The sequence below is a fragment of the Parus major genome, chromosome 1A, assembly GCF_001522545.3.
Source record: "Parus major isolate Abel chromosome 1A, Parus_major1.1, whole genome shotgun sequence".
Lineage (NCBI taxonomy): Eukaryota > Metazoa > Chordata > Aves > Passeriformes > Paridae > Parus > Parus major.
The window spans coordinates 33,188,361-33,207,942 of record NC_031773.1 but is presented as its reverse complement, the minus strand read 5'-3'; the positions used below and the strand labels follow the sequence as shown (position 1 = coordinate 33,207,942).

The following is a 19,582-nucleotide window of genomic DNA, read 5'->3' as shown; positions in this document are numbered from 1 at the left end:
TCCTAGCAGATCCCTGTTCAGCATCCAGCACATACATGATGTGTTCCTTGCCAGATGCTGATCAGAGGCATAGGTGGCCATGGTTTGCCAGGTCTCATCTCCAAGCCATTTGCTCCTGATCAGATAATGTTGTACTGTCTATGAACTGCACCCAGACAAAAAAAGAAATAAATTCAAAGCAACCCTCCCGGGCTTTGCACTGTGCTGATACACGCTTTCTGTAGCCTTAGACTACATCTCTACTACTGTGACATAAAGCTGGGATCTGGGGTCCATTGTGTGTTGCAGATTATCAGGCATCTCAAGGGAAAAGGACAAAGGAAGAAAGATGCTGAAATGCAGCTGGGACATGTGTTACTTAATGCAGCTTTCTGCCAGGGCTGCCTGCTGCAGCTGTGACCCCACGTGCCAGACAGTGGGGTCAGTACAATTCTGTACAAATACAGGAGAAAGAATTTTGTTGTTTTCTTGACACTCCTGTTGTGCAAAAAAAAGCACAGCAATAAGAAATCCTCATGGCAGTAATAGCATATTTAATTCAGTGAAATTGTATTTCATAATCTAACACCTATCCCAGTGGAGAGGTCTGTCAGCACCTCCACCAGAAATTCTTACTAGAAATGACACTCAGGTTCTACTAAGTGAAAAGCAGATGCAGCCTTCCTGGGAGCAAGTTTGAACAGACAGGAAGGAATCAAGAGCACAGCTCATAGCAGCAGTGAGAACCCAAAAACCACAGGTAATGCTATTGCAGCGGTTTAACAAGGAACAGTAAATTCTCCTTGCTGTCCAGCTTGCGTTTTCATGGTGTGCAGGAGGCATGTTTGAGCTTCCCAGGGCTGCACTGCTGTTCCAAACAACCCCAGTTACTCTGCAGGCTGTGTGGCACAGCAGGCATTCTACAGCTTCACCTGGGTGCACATCCTGGGCTGTGGTGTCTTATCACAGGATCACACAATATTCTGATTTGGAAGGGAACCCAAAAGGATCATCAAAATCCAACTCCTGGCCCTGCACAGGACACTTCCAAGAATCACACCATGTGCCCCATGAGTGCTTTGGATACGAGATCACCAGTTTCCTACACTTCCATAACTTCAGGTATTTATTCTGAAAAATGTAAAATTACTTCAGGTGTACTGGAAAAGAGGGTCTCAAAAAAAAGCTTTTCTGGCAGCTGTTCATGAGCTCTTACCTTCCTCCCACAGGCACTCAGTTCATGTGTGTCTGCTCTCCAGCACGTTAACTACAGCTGCTTCAAAACCACCTGGAGGTGGAATTACCCCACATCAGAAAACAGCAGCTCTTCTGCTTGTGTTTAATTGGTGTACTTTTCATCCATCTGGGAGACATTGGTAATCTGTCTGCTCAAATCTGACTCCTATTTAGCAGCAGGGCAGTCAGCCACAAGCACAATTAAACAAAACAATAGTGCATGCTTTCTGAAGGGAAGCCAACTGGCAAAAATAAAAACCAGTTCTTTTGAACTCAAATATCCAACACAACTCAATATCCAACACAGAATGAAAGGCTCGGGTGTTTTTTCCCACTCTAGTTTTCTGTTTAGTCCTCACTTTTGAATGAAGCTAATGGAACAATTCTAAAGAACTAAAAGGGAAAAATCTCAGGAAAAGACTCCTCTTACTTTCAAATAGTTTTTGTTAAGCACATCACTGAGTGAAGAAACATGCTTTTCTTCTTAAGCAGGAGTGAAATATGTGACTAGATTGTAACCATATCCTGCTTCACTAAACTGTGAAAATTAAACAATCCAGTGATCTCTCCTTTGGTAGAAATACTTGATTGTATGCAATTAGATCAGAAAAGCCCCAGTATAATCGTGCTCATCTGCCTTATTTAATCAAACTAGGATAATGCCAATTCAGTTTAGAATTGCTCTTTTAATTCAATGCTCATTTGTCATTCAAATGTGCTGTTCAGTCCAGCACAAAAAAACATTTCTCTTCAAGGGAGTGACCCAGAAGGGTGTGTGGGGTGTGCGCAGGCTAATATGACTTGTGTGAAACATTGTGGTATCTTTCAGTCTGAAACTGAAATGTATTCAGGGACAATCTAGATCCAGGAGAAGCTGAGAGCAAACACAACATGCAATCCAAATCCAGTCTGGAATGCTATGCATGGAGAGAACTACAGCTGATGATGAGGTCAGGCCTGAAGTACTGTTCAAGTCAGGCTGCAGTCTAGGTTAGAGGAAGAAAAGACAAAAAATATTTTAAGTGTCCATCTGTTACTTGAACTGTTTGTTTCTAACAACAAAACCCAGAAGGGATTTTATTACACAACCAGCTTCTTAACTCAGACCCATTCTAGGTACCTGATCATTTATCTCCCAGAATTGTCCTTGCTGGACCATCCTTGCTGGGTCTTGCTGACCCAGTTGCACACATCTCCTCTGCATGCTCCATACTTGCTTTCTAGCTGCCTGTTATACAAAGAATAAATGCTTTCCTTTGGATCACAGGATCTATAAAACCCTTCCTTGCAGACCTTCTTGTGCTCCACTCCACAATTTGATGTTTGGTTGATGCAGTCTTACTGACTGGTGTATGATTTTACTTGAGACAGGATGAACCATCCATTCCTGAAAAAAGCCTCAGCCCTCTTCCTTTCCTAATACGATTGATTTACAGATGAATTACAAAGTCACCTTTCTGCTGGCTCTCTATGTTTGGGAGCACAGCTTCTTCTGTACAAGTTTTAGCATATGGTTGTAGCATATGCAGTTAAACAATAGTGCAAGTAGCTAGACAAGTAGTTTGGAGCATTTACTAGAGGCATTAGTGTCTGATGTAGCCTTGACCTGAAACTCTCAAGGCAAGTAAGAGTAGTTTCCCTCCAAGAGTTCGTTGCCATTGCAGACAGGGCTAAGTTATCAATCTTGCATGTATATTCTGAAGCCCACTTTCAAAGTGGATTTGCTGCAAATAGTTTCCTTGAGATTAAATATACCCCCAGATGAGGCATAAATCCACGTACCTCCTGAAACAAGCTGATTTATCTTGCTAAGTCATCCTTCTGAAAAACCACACTGCTTACCCAGCCTGTCTTTTTTCTTTTGCCCATATGCCCTCTCTTGATTCAGGTGGATCCTAATCACAAATCACCTCAGCACCCAGCAGCTGGTATTCAATAGCTTGTTGCCAAGTGAGAGAAGTTTTTTACAGTGCCCAGTTGCTTGCCTGTGAGTTAGCACCTGTTTAAACACAAACATGAAACAATGGCATGTAAGTAAGGAGCACATTCATGATGAAACAGAAACAGTTGTCTCTGTGGAGCAAGGGAATAGTAACCTCAGCACAGCATTCAGCAGAGAGCTGGTGTAGAACTGGGTATTCCTGGGAGGAGTTTTGTGACCCACAGAGATGCAGCACAGTTCCACTGCAACAGCAATGATGGTTTACCTGCTTGCTCCAAGCTGGGTTCCAAGGCCCTGGAACTTGACTGTCACAGAAATCAAGGGAAAATGTCATGTTTTCCCCCTGGGTCAAGGAAAAAGCTCTGACACATGTTTTATATTCTCACATCTGCAGTAAGAAACACTAAGGAAGTGGAAACCTGGCATCCTCCAGATCAGATGCCAGACACTGGTTGGGATGACCAGCACTGTCTTGAGCTTCTTTTTCATATTCACCTCTGATTTTCTCCACTTTGCCTCCAACAGTGTTTTCTTCCCAGTACTTGCATATTCCTGTATCCTCCTCTCCTCCATGTAATTTCTGCTTTTCAGATTGTGTCAATATTTCCACAGCATATTTTATATATATATATATATATACACATATATACATATACTCTAGAGCTATAAAAAGTAGTTTCATACTAAGAGCTCACAAACTATTCTGCAATTACTCTTACGTGTCCTGATTTTTGGTAGTTATATTTGTTTGTAGCTTGTAGAATTGGACCAAAAAAGAAGCAAGGGGGTTTGTTCCTTTTGGAAAGTGTTTTAATATCCATATATTTCACACTCTGCTTTTCTTCTTTTATTGTAGAGTTTTAATTCTTCATAACTTCTACCTGAAAGCCAGCTGGTAGCAGTTTCCAATATGTGGCATGCATTACCCTGAGGTGGACTGTGTTGGGCCATCTGCACTAGAGACATTTGAACAAGTAACAGGTAGTTCTTGCCCAAGTCCATGACTTGGTTTTGTTACCAGAATCTCTTTTTTTAAAATAAATATGGAACAGTAAAGTTAAGGGAAATCCCCCACCCCAGCTGCTGTACAAACTGAAACCTCTTTCTAAGTATCAGTGGGCAGTTCAGATCAGGAGGGCAGTATTTGAAGAGAGGAATTATTAAGCCAAACGGTACATGAATTTTTGAAGGCTGTATGTGCCACTAAACTTGTTTTTCTGCCACATGCCCTGATTCCATTATCTGGTCTGACAGTCACCACTGCAGTGGTGGAGCCTTGGGACTCGGCAGGAGGTTTGTTAGGGGAGGTTCTCTGGTGGTTGCGCCTTCTGGTACAGAAAAGGTTTTTTTTCATCTACATCACCCAAAAAAGGCTCTTGGAATTCATGCATAAAAGTTGCACAAACCCATTGATGCCACTGGAAAAGCAGGACACAAACTAAGCTCTGACTGCAGACGATGAAACCATGTAAATACTATTCTGTACTTTCTTCAGTTCCATTGAAGCATTAATATCTCAGTTATCTCTTACCTCCACAAAAAGCAAGTGCATGGGCTTTTTGGTATTCCTTCATTCATCTGGTTTTGCAATATCCATCCTAGCATCTTAGTTTAAGTCACTTTTGTAGTTTAAAAATAATTTGGCGATTTCTTCTGCATTTGTTTGTGTACTTGGAGAGATATGCAGGCACAGGGCTTTGACTTCTGACCTACCTTATTTATCTTAACAACATGTTGTTCACCTATGAGCCAAGGCCAGAGGGTAGGGCACCTTAAGAGAAATATACCATGTAGTGCTACTCACAAGGGAAGAATCCCAAATCCACTTCTCTGGGACTGTAAGATATTACTGCATAGTTCCTTTGCTGTCAGAGGACAGGCTGCAGTTTGCTCACATAAGCAAAACAAGCCTCACACAAACATACCCTGAAATGCACTGTAGTGAGACATCTGAGAGCACAGATCTGGTTTTCATGCCAAAGTACAGTTTCAAAAAGATTCTCAAGAACACTTGTTTTCCCCCATATCTATTGAAGAATAAGAATTAGATATAATAGAATAATAGGATTATTAGAATAATATCCTTTTTGGTAGATAATTGCCAATCCTGAACTTTAACTCATTCAATGCAGAAGATACCACAATATTTAATTTACTCTTTCTTATTGGATGGGGTTTAAGGAGAGCTGCAGGGAGTCATTGACTTGGGTCTGTCTTACCTCCCTCTGATCCTTAATCAGCCACATTATCTGCTCTGCTAGAGAATTATAGCAGCTGTGGGGCTTACTTAGCTGCACAACCACACTAAAATGGTGGTGTTTAATGGCAAGATGATGAAGACTCAGCATGCATCCCTTTGTTGGGATGGGGTTGGTGGCATGTTACTCCTGAGAGATCTGTTCCCAGCCATTTCTTCCATCCTCTTGCTGCCCTTCTGTTGTTTGTGCCCCTATTGTATAAAGTGGATAAAGTGACCTGGCACACCTGAGAAATAATGCCATTTTTTTTTTCTGTAGATCAGTTCCCTGAGGTAGTCCTGAGCAGCTACACAGCAGCTGGCCCAGGACATCACTGGAGTGGCAGCAGACAGGCAGGGAAAAGGTGGGATCTGTTTCAGCTGTCTTAGCAGCATTACTGAGGAGGAAGACTACATTAAGCTTGTATGATTTCAGGGCATTCCACTGTGAGAGAGGTGTTCCCTTCTCCTCCTTGCCTTCTCACTTATGCCTGTAAGCTGATGGTGAGAATGTTTTACGAAAAAGAGTGGTGTTGGATTGCCTCAGCCTCCTTGCACTGTTTGGTGATGCAGCTGAGCCCATCAGTGCCTCACCGAAATAATGTCTGGAGCTCATCTGTTGCCCTGTTGAAACAATGGCCTTGCCAGGAGCTGTGCATTCCTAGCCAAGCATTTCTTTGAACTGGCTTTGGCTCCTTTGACCACAGATTTATCTGATTCAACAGCAGGATATTTACTTGTATTTGCTGTTAGTGTGTCAGCTTGCTTTATCAAGAACACATAAGACATCATAAAGAAAGCAGCAGGGACACACAGCTGGAAGCAGAGAATCAGAGATGGAAATGGGGAAATAGCTCCGTCTGAAGGCAGGGAGCCACTCAGTGGTCTTTTCCTTATTATCTAACCACACCTTGAATGTTATCTCCTGTATCCGTCATCTGGGCTGATAAACCAGTTAGAACTGGGACCGTATTCCCAGAAGTTTCCCTCAGGTGTTAGTCAGGGAGAAGCAAAGAGTGCATGTTAGCACTGATGACTACTTTAGTTACCCAAAGCCAGCTTTTCCTGTGTTGCAAAGGAGCTGAAAGGTTTGCAAGATACTACCAAAGAAGGCACTTCTGATGGTAATTTGCAGGCCGTTGTGTTTTTTAACTCATTTGCGCTGTACTTCAAACTGAAAGTGCTCTTTTCTGTGAGGGCTGATTTAAAAATTCAAGACATCGTCCCCTTCTGCCGTTGTTGTGACTTTGTGACAAAAGTTACTGCCTTTGCAACACAATTTAAGTTGGAGGGATTGTTGGAAATTATACAACTTCTAACATTTTTAATGTAACTTTAGTCAGGGGTTTGTTCGCCTTTGCCCAGGGAGAGGGGAATTGAAGTTTCTCTTCAAGAGACGCTGTTCACCGGCGGGGGTCTGATGATCTAAACATCTACAGACTGGGAGCAGCCAGAAGGTGCACAGGAGACAAGCGACCATCAAGGACCATTACCCTCCCTGGTGCGGTAGGAGACAGCTGGTCAGGGAAATGATCGCCAAGAGAACCGAAGAATGAGGATCAAATTAGCATCGAAGACAGAGGGAATCAATAACCCATAGAAAACAGAAATACAAAGATCTGCGTAATTTAAGACCAATGAACGTGGATTGATTTGGAATTCGTCTGTATAAAGATGAGAAATGTGTGGTGAGAAACCATTTGTGATGGAATGATTTTCACTGCACAAACCGGGCATGTGTGGACGAAGGAATTTCTATTGCACATTCTGGCCGAAATAACATCCTGACCAGAATAAAGTACTGCCTTGATTCTCTAACAAAGCAGAGATGTTGGAGAGTTTCTGGTTTTCTCGCAGTCTCGGTGACAGGATCACTACCCACATCTCAGTTATCACTCTAACATGTTAAACTGATACTCCAAGGATTGTATCCACAGCATGGGCACACATTCCTTTTTGCTGACACAGTCTGGAAAATAACAATCGTCTCTGGAAAACCAGAAGCCTGAAGGAGCTGGGGGGGGCGGTACTGGTACACACCACTGGCAACCTCTGCACACAGACTGAGTCCTTTTGGTTCATGTAGCCATACAATTATTTTATGCAACACCAAAATGATGACTGCACTAAAACGAAGAAAACTGTATGGTTTTATGTATGTTTCATATATGCATATCCGCTCTCCATTTTTACTAGATTCTGGTTCCAGTTTCCAGTGCAAACAATCCCTCTTTAGGTCCCAGTGTCTCTGGCTTTTATTACAATCCAATCCTGCCAAACCACTTTTGCAGCAAAGTCTTTACGTAAGTTTTTCTCCATCTAGCACTCCAAATTTAAATCTCATTAGACAAAATAATTTCTTCAGACATCTTTGCATACACTGATTTACATTTATTTTTAAAAGGAAACCCCGAAGATGAGGGGACTTGCTTATCTTACTTTTACACTCAATGAAACTTGACAGCATTTAAATCCTGGCTTGCTTAGGGACAAGTAACTGATTAGAAAAGTAACCAGCCTTTATAAATAATATCTCAGTGATTGTGATTTGTGTGACACCCAGTGAATTACTATAGGATATGAAGGAAGTAGAAACATATGTAGCACAGATTGGTTCAGCTAAATAAAGCACATTTTAAAAATAAAAAAATAAAAATAGGATTAACACACAACTTACATTCCAAAGATCTTCCCTTTATACGGGAGGCAAGGGGAATAGAGAACTGCCAGTCCACAGTAGGCTGCAGAGACCAGAAGCAAGCCACTGAGGCTCAGGGCCAGTCTCCCAAAGGCTTCGAGACAACTTAAAGGCTCATAAATATATTGAGTGCTTAAGAAGCTCTTTGAGGCTTCTGAGAGGCTGGTGGCTGTACATGTAAACAGTGTTTTCTCACCATTTCTTATATGTGTGAAACTTCCTCCTTCAAAACCTTTTCCGAGTCTGGGTGTTCCATCCGGGCTCTGGAAAGAGGCGCCCGGCCCCGCCCCGCTTCCCTCGGTCCCGTTTCCAGCCGTGTGGTGTCTCCCTTTCCCCTTGTCCCAGCACGGAAACTTGCCTGCCTGCACAGGAAGACTCTGCAGCTAGCCGTGCCTATTCCGCCTAGCAGAGGGCCATATAAACTCAGTTCAGACAGATTAAGAGACACAATCAAAAGCCCAAGATGGGTCCACAGGGAGACGCGGGACTTGTGCCTTTAAGCAGGAACATGATATACCACTGATGCTGCCAATAGTGTGTGCTAGGAGTGTGTCTTCAACTACATCTGCTAATTTCTCCAAGTTTCTGAATTTAAATCTCTGTCTTCAGCATCCAAGATGAGGTCTGAATGACATCCAAATACAGCTGGTTCTGTAAACTTGCATCTATTTCTATAAAACCAACTTAGTGCAGGTGCTCAGCAATCGCAGCTCAGCGCCAACCTCCCACACATTCACACTGCTGTCAGCTGGAACTCTTTGAGACTGTAGGTATAGAATTAAGGTTTACATGTCCATCCCAATAAAGACAAAGCTATTAATGATCTGGAGAATGCTTTGTGGAAAAGTTTTGCTTAGGTTTTGTTTGAGAAAAATAATTTCCTAGAGGGTGTATGATCACCACTGTCAGTTTCTTCTCTCAACTGGATTAACAAATAGGAAACCAGTTTCTGACTAACCACCACAAGAGATGCACTTAACAAGTAAACCACTTTGGATCCCAGACCTTAATATTGCTTTGGACTCTCTGGAAAGAAGCATCTATTTCACAACCATTGATGCTGTATAATAGGAGCTGGAGAGGCTTTTTCCATTCAGCTCAAAGACAGAAGCTTGATTAGGAAGATCTTAATCTAAGTTTTTAATACACAACTTTGGTGTATTGTAAAACAAAACCCATTCAGTCACTCTAGTTAGAAAATAAAGTGCACAAATGGTTTATTTTCCCCGGAGAGTAAGGAGGATTAAAAATGTTGTGGGCAGAGCAAGGAAACAGAACAAGGACTCGGTTTCCTGGTTGAGTAGGATACCTAATTTAGTTGGAGACAAAAAAATGTCAAACTTGTCAATTATGCAGTTTCCTTTCTGGGAGTGCTGAGCCAATGCCATTTTCAATCAAGTTCTCTTGAAAGGTAAAAAATTCACACTGACAAATATGGCCCTGTTATTGAACTGCCTAATTGTGGAGTTAAGCATCTAAACTTAGACCTTATATTTAAAAACCTGCCTAGATGTGCATGTGCTATTTACTCTTCTCAGTTGTTTCTTAATCCATTGTCTCTCTTTTTTTTTTTCTTTAATCACAACCACCCCTATTCTATGGTCTTAGATTATTATTATATACATGTATATATTATATACATGATTATTCCATGTGCTTCAGAACACAGCTCCTTTAAAAGAGTTTGCTTCTGTCTCTGCTTAGTAAGAAAGTAAAACCCAAGTTTTTTGTGCCACAGTTATTAAAAATTACATTCTTATGCTCTGCTTCAACCAAAGATCTCCTCCCTGTACTTCCTGGATGAGACACAACCATCTATGGTTCTAAAAATAATCCTGCTCTTTTCTGACACACTGCTTAGCCTGCATGTGCATCCTGCATGTATGTGTTACCCACACAGCTATGCTGGACTTCTTGGAGCTCCTTGAATATAACCACATGCCTTCAAATGAATGGCTTGTATTCATGTTCCAGTGAAGCCACAAACAGATCAGAAAATATCTCTGCAATGCCAATCCTCCAAGCAGCCTCTGGATTGTTCCCCCTACTTGCTTCTAAATATGTAATTTACTTTAATTACATTATGTTTAATCTGCCCATGTATGTTCCTGCCTATCAATTATAAAGGCAACACATTGTGCCTGTTTGATTTTGAGCAAGTGCAGCTGGAAAGGCATGTGCAACTCCTGAGCTGACTAATTACCTCTTAATTCAGGTTAACCTGACTCTTCTGGTATTTTTAGCAAGTAAGTTTTTCTGGATTGGAAGGCAAACAAGGGCCCCTACGTAAAAAAACAGCAACAGTGGGTGAGGTCAATGTATTTATGTGAGCAAGTGATACAATTTCTGTCTCAATTCAGAATTCCATAAACTGTATCATAACTATACAGAAAGGACAGACTAGAACAGGAAAGGGAGCTTACTTATGAACCTACTAAAGGGAAATGACAAAGACTAAAATTGGAAAGTATTAGAAACTGCATGGCAACTGAAACAATGAGAAGGGATCACATTTCCCTCTCCTTTAGTCCTTGTACTGTAGATTGTAACTATGACCCCTTGGGCTGGGCTGGATTCCCTAGTGCTGACAGCCACTGCAGTTACACAAGGCAAGGGAGCATGTTCCACTCTCCAGGGTCACAGAAATATAGAACAGAATCATTAGGTGCATTAGACCTTTCAGGTCGTTCTACACAAATAAGGAAGACAGGAGAACGATCCACATCAGTCAGATGAAAGCAGAAGCAGCAACTCCAGTGAGACAAGCCCTACAGGGAGAGGCAATATGTTTTCATTGGACCGATACAGCTGAAAAAAAGCAGGATTTCAGGAACACAAACCTTCCTTCACCAAGCCCAGCATCAATGGAGCAGGGGAGAAACAATGGCTCCTTTCTTTCAAGGAAGGTTAATCACTGCTGTGGAACAAGCTTGGCAAAGATCTTATACTGTCTGAATCCAGCTTTTTTCCCCATGGCATTGATATTTTCAAATTCATATTATTAAAAATTGCTTTATACTAAATTTGTCAACTAGTACAGTGCAGTAAGAATGCAAACTATTTAGCTCTTGAATTCTTAGCAATACCTGCTTGGAGATGAACCCACACCTTTCCCTGCTGCTTAGCACAGGCCTGTTTGGTAAGAGGTGTCTATGTCTTACTGTAAGATTTCTCATCACCCAAAGTTATATCAGCTCCTGCTTATAATTTTTTCCTTTGTGTTCTTAACCCTCTGCAGCTAACATCCCAATCATCTTTGCAACAACTGAACTGTCAAAAGGAAGGCTGAGACTGCGATCAGAGGGAGAGCACCTGTAGGAAAAGAGCAAACTCGTATGAAGCAGAAAAGCTGGTGCTTCTTTCCATCTGCCCAGTTGTAACAGTAGAAAAACAAAGAGCTGCATCTTCAAAATTAGAAGTGAAATTATTTTGCAAAACAAAACATATTTTCACTATATATACACAGTAGCCTTTCATTTATTAAAATAATTTCCCCTTTTTTGTTTTCTAATTAAACAGGGAATTCGGGTTTTGAAAGGCTAAAATAAAATTTTAAGAGGGAAAAAACCCATAACACAAACCAACACCTGCAAGTCTTTAATCCAAAATCTGTTTCTTTCATAATCAAGGCAAGATATAACTATTTAACTGGAAGAAAATCTGTCATCTTGGAAGAAAAATCTTAATATGAAAGGTGATGTGGAGTTAAGTCATGCTCTCTGAATTCCCTTAACTTTCAAGCCTATTGTTAAAAGCAGGAACATAAAAATCACAAAGTTAAAAAGCTCTCACCAATCAGTAAGCCTTTTTCCTTCCCCAAGTACACTGATGAGTTTCAGGCCAGATGTTTCTTAGTCTCTGCTAAATATCTGAACAGTGTGCCAGTGTCCACTATTGCTCAAAAGCAGGCCTCTCCTCAGCAGCCCAACTGTACTGATATATACAGCCAGCTACGAAATCCAGCATCTTTTGATAGATTTTGCAGATTTGGCAAGAAAGATGTGTGTTAGATAATAGCTCAATTCCAAAATGTTAAAAACCACTCTTCTGAAGCTCTTATATAACAAGATATTATAAAAACGAGATTTTACCTTAATATTTAACCAGTATTGACTACCAGTAATATTTTTTTTAAATTTAATAAAAAAATATGGGTAGCTAAACCAAATTTTAATGTTGCTCTAGCCCCAGGCCATCGCTGAGCATTCATTTCATGAAATGAGACAGAGAGAGGATACAGTCCTGCTGAATTGCAGTTCTGTCCTGAAGGTTGTAGACTTCCTGCAAGACAAGCCTCCTTTTCATACATGTAACAGCAGCAAACCACACTCCTTCAACCTCAAGCCTGAGAGAGCAGCTGTTCACCCATCTACAGGAAAACTCCTCTGGCACTCTGCCCCAGAGCCTGCAAGAACTTAGCAAGTTGTACAAAACCCGATGCAAAAGCTGTCAAATGAGTGCCAAGTTACCAAAGTTAAAGACAACACAAAGCTTTATACTGAGTATCTCTTAAATGAAGACACACTTCCTATTGCTTTGGGGAAAATGGGAAAACCTTGTAGATATTATTCTAAAGTGTTTTTGAGGACAAGGCTAGATAAATTACCACCAGTCACTCCCATTTGAATCAGAATAATTTTCTCATTTTTAACTGCCATCTTGGTATCTACAGTTCCATTTGAACTACATCAATGGTAGCTTTTTAAAGAAAAGAATGCTAACATAGCAGGAAAGCACTGCATGGCAGAAAAAGACCAAAGCCTATCCTGTTGATATGACAGTTTAGTCATATCAAGTATGAAGTAAAATGAAAAGCAGAAAGCAAATGCTAGGGCACATATGGGACGGCTTCAATTGCAACAGCTCACACAGGGTGATGGCTACACATTGCTGAAGATGGCAAGGCTCTGATTTCTCTTTCAGGAAGCCAAGACTGCACTTAGCAGTGCACTTACCTGCATTTACCAGGAAAACACATTCAAGTGATATGTAGTGAAAACTAGAATAAGCAAATAAGTATCAGTAATTTTTTGAAGATTCCAGTTCTACCTCAGGATTTTAAATTTCCCTCATTTGTGCCAAAAGTCCAAAAAGTTCAAAATTCCCTGGCATATTCATATGGACAGAAATCCATGTGGTACCATTTTGTCTTATACACACCTAGACCCCCAAAGTTACGTAATTCAAGTAGAAGATGAAAAAAGACAAGAACAACTCATCTCTTCTGCAATAAACATGTATCAGACAAATGATTAAAAATTTATTCCCGCCCTACACATGGTATCCAAAGAAAAAATACATACAAAGATCTATTTATCCCACAATTACACAAGCATCCTGGATTTAATATTTTGAACCATATGACAAAGTTCAAGATACTTTATTTATTAGATACAACAAGTAAATCTCAAAATAGGGTTCTTGAATGCATGAAAGAAAAAAAAAATCACATCGCTTAAGTGACTCCCACACACACATCTTCCAGCACCAGATTATATTTATAATGTACTTTTTTTAATGATGCTGTTAATTTTCTCTTGCAGATCTGCTCTTCTCCTTACAGAGTCTTTTGTATTTCCAGGCATGGTTGTTTAGTTCATTTTACCACTTTATATATATATATATATATATTTACATCCATCTCAAATATTTTTGTCCTACAGGCATGTAATTCAGTTGTTTTCTAGCTGTTTATTTTTTGCAGTCTATCTACATCTCAAAAGAACTTGTGCACAGCACAAATTAATGCAAATGGCTTTCTCAGTGTACATACTGAAGGATATGCATCCAGAGCTTGACCATCTGAACACATCTTCCAGCAGTCCAGGCTGTATTTTTAAACTAATTACAGAGATCTACAAAACTGTAATAAAAAAATCATTCTCGGACCACTACAATGTCCAAGAAACAGTTGGTAAAGATGTAAAATTATCCAGGTATTTGTAACTCTGAACTGGTGTAGAGTGTTACCGTATAAACTTAGGTTACAGAGAGGAGTAACTTTTTCTTAAATCAAGAACTCTGTAGCAGAATAAATAATTTACAAGCTTGAGAAAAGTTGCATTGTTTCCAACACAAATACTTCTTACCTCTATTGTAAAAAACTTAGAACTAAATATTATTTCTGTCCATGGCCGCACAACTTAAATACTTGTTTTTTTCCACACAGTTCCCCTCTTTAAATCTGGTAGAGGTAGATGAAGACAAAACAAACCCCAACATGTAAAGATTAAGATACTGCAATTAAATTCTAACCCTGCAAATCTAGTGAACATCTGTTCTCACCAGATTTACAGAAAGCAGTTATTTTTTCTTCCCTTTTTTAAAATAGAACAGCACTGAACTTCTTCCATCCACATTGTCAAAATAAGTGCCTGATACTGTCATAAAATAATTTTCAAAGCATTTTTTAATTAGAGCAGTAGCAGGTCCCACCTTGCACTCTCCAGTCATTCAGATACATTTCTTAGGACTGCCTGTTGAAGAAATGCTGCCTCACACCCAGCATTTCCCAGACAGCCCCCGGGCCTCACCCCTAAAACGATGACAACAGACAAACCTACAGATCCCACCCGAAATAACTCTTGGGGAAAGGCGTGGGAGCAAGGGAGGTGGTGCTGAAGGCAAGAGAGAGAACTTGGCAACCTTCACACCCATTAAAGATGGTGACCTTTCTGAAGCCTTCTCAAAAATATTTTTTAGCATGGGTATCTGTGTGCGAGGGCTGCAAAACATTTGGTTACTACCACAAAATCAGAGATTTTATTAGGCTCACAGGTATTTACAAGATCTTGTGTAAATCTTCTGTCTTGGTTTTGGCACAGAGAAAATTATAAAGCAGTAACAACATTTTTGAAAACATTAATTACTTCATTAATGTCCTGACAAATTAAAAGAGAAAATTAAGATGAACTGTTTAGATCTGATTTCCTACTTTTCCACTCCTTGGCCTGTGGCTTCAAGCTTTCTGCTTTCCTCTTTACCTGTAATTTTATCTACTTCATCTAAAAATCTATCTGTGTTCAAGGCAGAGATAAGAAAGCATATACAAGAAATAGGAATGAGTCTGGCAACCTTTTTTAAAAATGACTGGACAAAGTATGTTTCCCTCTTCATTGTTCATCAGACAAAAATGAGGAAGCATCACTACATATTAGAACATCTGCATAAAAATGCCTCCAAGTTTCATCACAATGGCAATACTGGCTTGATCACAGAGACAGGACTCTTTTTCTTTCTCTCTCTCTGTATTGTAACTGTAGCCATCATGATCTCATTTGGTATGCAAAAAATATAATTACTTCAGTACAATTTCCACAGCAATTTGAAGTGTGCCTTTTTATCTTTTAAGTTACTGTTTTAATTTAATGAAAACGATAGGACAGACTGAAATGGCAAAACCCCAGCATTTTACATCCTTCAGTTTGTTTGGTTTAGTTACAGAATAACAATCCTGGCAGTTAAACTAAAACCATAGATCTAAGTGGATGAGGCAATTCTGTGCATTCTAAAAATCAATGCACATTTAAATACTTGTTTTCCTTCACAAGTCTTCAGAAACTCTTGCTCTATGGACGCTGGGCCAATTTACTCTTATTGCTTTCCTGCTCACTAAGCTTGAAGTGCGTGTAGGCTAAAATGCCAAACAGTGTGCACAGAATCCCAAGGCCTTGGTTAACAGACAGTGGATCCTTAAATAAGAGGCACCCTCCCAGAAGGGTGATGCAGAACTTGAAATGTCCAAACATGTTATACCTAGACACCTGTTAAGGATAATAGCCAACACCAATATTATTTTTTGTAAAAAGAAACACTTGGAATTTTCATTAGTTCCACCCAAAGCATGCAATGGTACACTGTGTTGACTCAACTCACACAGTTTTCCTGATCTCTGTGGCTGCATTAACTTCCACCTAAAGCCTTTTCACCCCTTTTCACTGCAGTCTGATGGACATGCCAACACTTCCTCAAGGCAGCCAAAGCACGAGTTAAAATTCCTTGCAGGTATGAATGTCAGCAAGTGAACAGCCATTACCTATACAAATCCCAAAGAAAGAAACAAAATGCACTAAAACACAAACGTGCTTTTCCAGCTTCATCATTTAGAATAAATCAGGAATGTTACCAAACAATTTTCCCACATAAATCAACCAATGAATTCCAACATAATTCATCTGGAAACAGAAGAAACGACCAGTGTTACAAAGGATACGTGACAGGTGATGTATTTCCAATGATCCAGTAAATGGACAAGTTTACCATAAAGGCTATTATTCCAGACAGCAGTACCATTATCTGTGGATTAATGGACACAGTCAGTAATCTGACTTGCTTTTGAAAATTTGTAGATACATTCCAAGTTATTTAGTTTCTTTCAAATGTAAAATATCAGGCAAGAAAAACATAGGGAGAACAAAACCAGAAACAGTTTCAAATCAGTACAGACACTGATGATGTGAATAAGCAGCTCAGGGTATGATATCCATAAATTTACACTAATAGAGCCACAGGCCTTTTCTCCTTTACTCTTGGTGAACATTTAAGAGCGATTTGGAAAATCTGGATACTCATTCACATAGAGGTTGTATTCTTCATTTGAGATAAAGTCTTATTTATGGTAACAACAAAACCTATTCCAGCAAAATATCTGATTTTATTACTGTGAACACTTGCTATCCCATTCATAAAATGTAATGCTACAAGAAATGACCCACCACTGAGGGGCACAATCAGCAGTAGTAAGAATATGCCACTGGCTCTTCTTTGGACAGAAGGATACGGAGAGAAACTATAGTCTTCCTGGTCAAAATAAACTACTAATTCTAGAGAAACACCAAAGTTGGCATCTTTCCACAGAAGAGAAGTTGAGAGTGTCCTCTGAGTGGACAGTCAGAACTAGAGCACTTAATACACTAGGGGAAGCTTCTGGATTTCAATATTTTCCTGTTGTTCAGATGCCCTCTAAATAGAAACAAGAAATAAGGAGATAAATCAATTGACTGACTCACTCCTCTCAGAGGAAGTGGGGCAGACTCAGTAAGGAGCTTTTTGTCCTGCAAATGCCCCTCTCATCTCACCATAGCCAGCAGCTGTACAAAAATCTGTTTCACAAAGAACCAGATCTTACAATCAGATTTAACTACATCAGTGATAATTATTTAAATAAAGTCAGCAAAAGCCTTACCACAGCAGAAAGTGTCCAGGGCCCAAATATTCCCCCTTCTCCAAAGACTGGCTCGAAGAAGGGTATGATGAACAACAACATAGCTGAGGACATTGGTGCCTGATAGTACAACAACTGCATAGAGTTTACCTGCAACTCATGCTGCTTAGCGCCTACCCACTAAAATCAAAAGAGAAAGCTGTTAAACATCAGGAAAAAAAACCAAATCATGAATTGAAAAACCTGAGCAAAAGCAAACTGGCTACTAACACAGAGGGAGTCTCACGTGGTCAATACTACTTAAACAGGCCACTGAGCCTCACCTTTGCCTCACTGGAGGCCCCATGTGTTTGTCTCTTTCAAGTGAAAAAGTCATGAGAGGAGAAAATTGTATGCAGTGGAAAGAGAGCCTAAACTTCATTTTTCCCATACCCTGGGGGTAAAGTTTCGTACTTGAGGAAGAACAAATACGTGGAGCTGGGAAGAAAATAGCAACTCCCCTTTATTTTCAACACAAATTCCAGATCCTGCCTGTGTTGGAGCTGAGTATCCTTGCCTAAACAGGGACTGGATTCTGTTCCTTTCTTCTTATTTTCCTGTACATACAAGCTAACAAAACCAGTACACATTTGTCTTTTGCCAGTTCATTCCAGATTTAACAATTTCATTTCAATATTGAATATAATTGACTCTAACTTAAATTTTTAGGATTGCACAATTTCACAAATATTACTATGGCTATGAAGACAGATGTCACAGCCAAAAGGAAGCATCTTTGTGTTGTGCTGAAAACTGACATTTAATACTTACTTAAATCACATTAACTGGTAATAGGGATGGCAGCATACAAACTTGCTCAGGTTTTTTTGTCTTTTTACCCAAGTACCATTATTTCTCCAGTATACGCATCATCACTTAATGTTCTTATGCAGCACCTCTTTCTTCCTCCTGCCCCACAACAGGTCAAAATACCCTTATTTATCACCTTACACACTATGGGTCAAAGAGCGTCATTTTGTTTTGAGGCACAGTACACCTGGTACAAAGAAATTCGCGTTTCAATCTATCACATCAACACGACAGGAGTTTCTAATTTAGGAGGCTCTTACAGTCATGGTCAATAACAAATCGGGCAAGATATTAATACAATGTTACAGCAGAAGGGGCTGAGGCAGTCCTTGGACATATCAATTTCTAACACAATAATTATCCAGAAAGTGGATTGTGTTTATGTACTAATCCACCCTTTCCAAAACCACATTAGAATGAGAGAATGTGTATAGTCGGAACTGAAGAAAGATACTGATAAAATGTAAATCGCTCAAGGATTTATCCATGGGATTGAAGGACTGGAAAACATCCTTTCTAGGGAAAAAGCTGAAAATCAAGGCACTTGCTCCAACAAGGAGAATATCTGTTCCATCTAGAAAAAAGGAGTTTTACCGCTAAAGCAATCTTCGCCCCTTGACCATGACGCTCACGTTAAAGACGACACTCCAATTTTTAGCAGCAAGGCCAATCAATTAATTTAGCAGGGGTTATGGCGGATTATCATAATTTGGTGGGGGTTTTTAGAAAGAAATGACGGGGCACGGAAGGCTTCCAGGGAGGCTGGCTGCTGCCGCGAGGCGATGACAGCAAGGGGCAGCACCTGGGAGCCCAAGCACCGCATCGCTCCCGCGCCCCGCGCCGCTACCCACCACTTGGTACAGGGAGGTCACCAGCACGCCCAGGGTGGCGAACGCTATCCCCAGAACGCTGAACTTCACGTCGTAGTAGGAGTTGAGGAAAACACCCAGCGTGATGGGGACCTGCGGGGGGGGACACGGCGGTTTTAGGCAGGGTCGTTGCCCTCAGCGCTCCCCTCCCCGCTCCCGTCGGCCCCGCCGCCTCCTCACCAGGGTCAGCTTGATCCGCAGAGGGAAAGTCTTGCCGTAAGCCACGCTCTGGATGACCACGATGACCGGCGTGGTCATGGCCTTGGCCAGCTGGTAGGTGCCGATGGTGTTGCTCTGCAGGGAGAGGTTGGTGAAGACGACGAAGCCGCAGAAGCTGAGGGCCAGCGGCAGCACCTGCGCGGGCTGGAGGCTTTTGGGGGAGAAGGCTCCGAGCGCCTGGCACAGGTAGAGGCCGAGCCAGGTGATGGCGAAGTGCACCAGGGTGAGGCTGAGGTTGGGGAAGCCCAGCCGCACGTACAGCCACTTGTTCAGGAAGACGATGCAGATGGAGGCGGCCAGATTGACCAGCAGCCCCGCCGCCAGCCGGCCCTGCGCCGGCAGCCAGCCCATGGCTGAGGCAGCCCGGCGGCCGCCCGCACCCCGGCCGGGC

General features: G+C 41.1%; 1 protein-coding gene and 1 long non-coding RNA gene across 2 annotated transcripts; both read right to left on the bottom strand.

Annotated features, from left to right (window-relative positions):
• Nucleotides 1-1,881: 1,881 nt before the first annotated feature.
• On the bottom strand, nucleotides 1,882-6,952 carry LOC117244501. Its single transcript, XR_004497712.1, has 2 exons — nucleotides 3,423-6,952; nucleotides 1,882-3,214 (listed from the first exon to the last, which is right to left on the bottom strand). It is a non-coding gene; the product is annotated as an uncharacterized LOC117244501 (long non-coding RNA).
• Nucleotides 6,953-13,313: 6,361 nt separating this feature from the next.
• SLC35E3 (solute carrier family 35 member E3) lies at nucleotides 13,314-19,576 on the bottom strand. The gene is made up of 5 exons (XM_015628356.2): nucleotides 19,153-19,576; nucleotides 18,955-19,065; nucleotides 17,276-17,434; nucleotides 16,304-16,386; nucleotides 13,314-15,846 (listed from the first exon to the last, which is right to left on the bottom strand). Exons 1-5 carry the CDS (start codon nucleotides 19,540-19,542, stop codon nucleotides 15,660-15,662), a joined length of 930 nt encoding a protein of 309 aa, XP_015483842.1. The 5' UTR covers nucleotides 19,543-19,576; the 3' UTR covers nucleotides 13,314-15,659.
• Nucleotides 19,577-19,582: the final 6 nt, after the last annotated feature.